General features: G+C 76.4%; 1 protein-coding gene across 1 annotated transcript in view; it reads left to right on the top strand.

The window, feature by feature from the left end:
• Positions 1–305, top strand: part of Tapbpl (TAP binding protein-like) — a 9,237-nt gene that overhangs the window by 3,469 nt on the left and 5,463 nt on the right. Inside the window, exon 2 of the mRNA XM_013023592.1 lies at positions 12–106. Within this exon, the coding sequence (XP_012879046.1) occupies positions 12–106 (95 nt within the window). The remainder of the gene's footprint in view (positions 1–11; positions 107–305) is intronic.

Here is a 305-nt window from a genome sequence, read left to right as displayed (position 1 = left end):
CACACCCACAGGAAGAGCAGTGGGGTCCTCGGCGGCGGACGCCCCGCAGGCTTCGGGGCTCGCGAGGCGCCGGGGGTGCGGCCCGGTCCTCTCGGGGTCTCTCAGGGTGCAGGCGGGGGTCTCGGGGTGCGGGTCGGTGTCAGGTGTCTCGGGGTGTCTGTCTCGCGGCCGTCGCAGGGATGACGCGGTGCAAACGAAAGTGAAAGGGGAAGCGGGCGCCGGGGCCTGGGACGCGGGGCTGGGCTCGGGGCTCCTCGGCCGGGGCCTGGGACGCGGGGCTGGGCTCGGGGCTCCTCGGCCGGGGC

The sequence above is a fragment of the Dipodomys ordii genome, unplaced genomic scaffold, assembly GCF_000151885.1.
Source record: "Dipodomys ordii isolate 6190 unplaced genomic scaffold, Dord_2.0 Scaffold69, whole genome shotgun sequence".
Classification (NCBI taxonomy): Eukaryota; Metazoa; Chordata; class Mammalia; order Rodentia; family Heteromyidae; genus Dipodomys; species Dipodomys ordii.
Note: the sequence above shows the minus strand (reverse complement) of the source record. Positions and strands in the feature narration are given on the sequence as shown.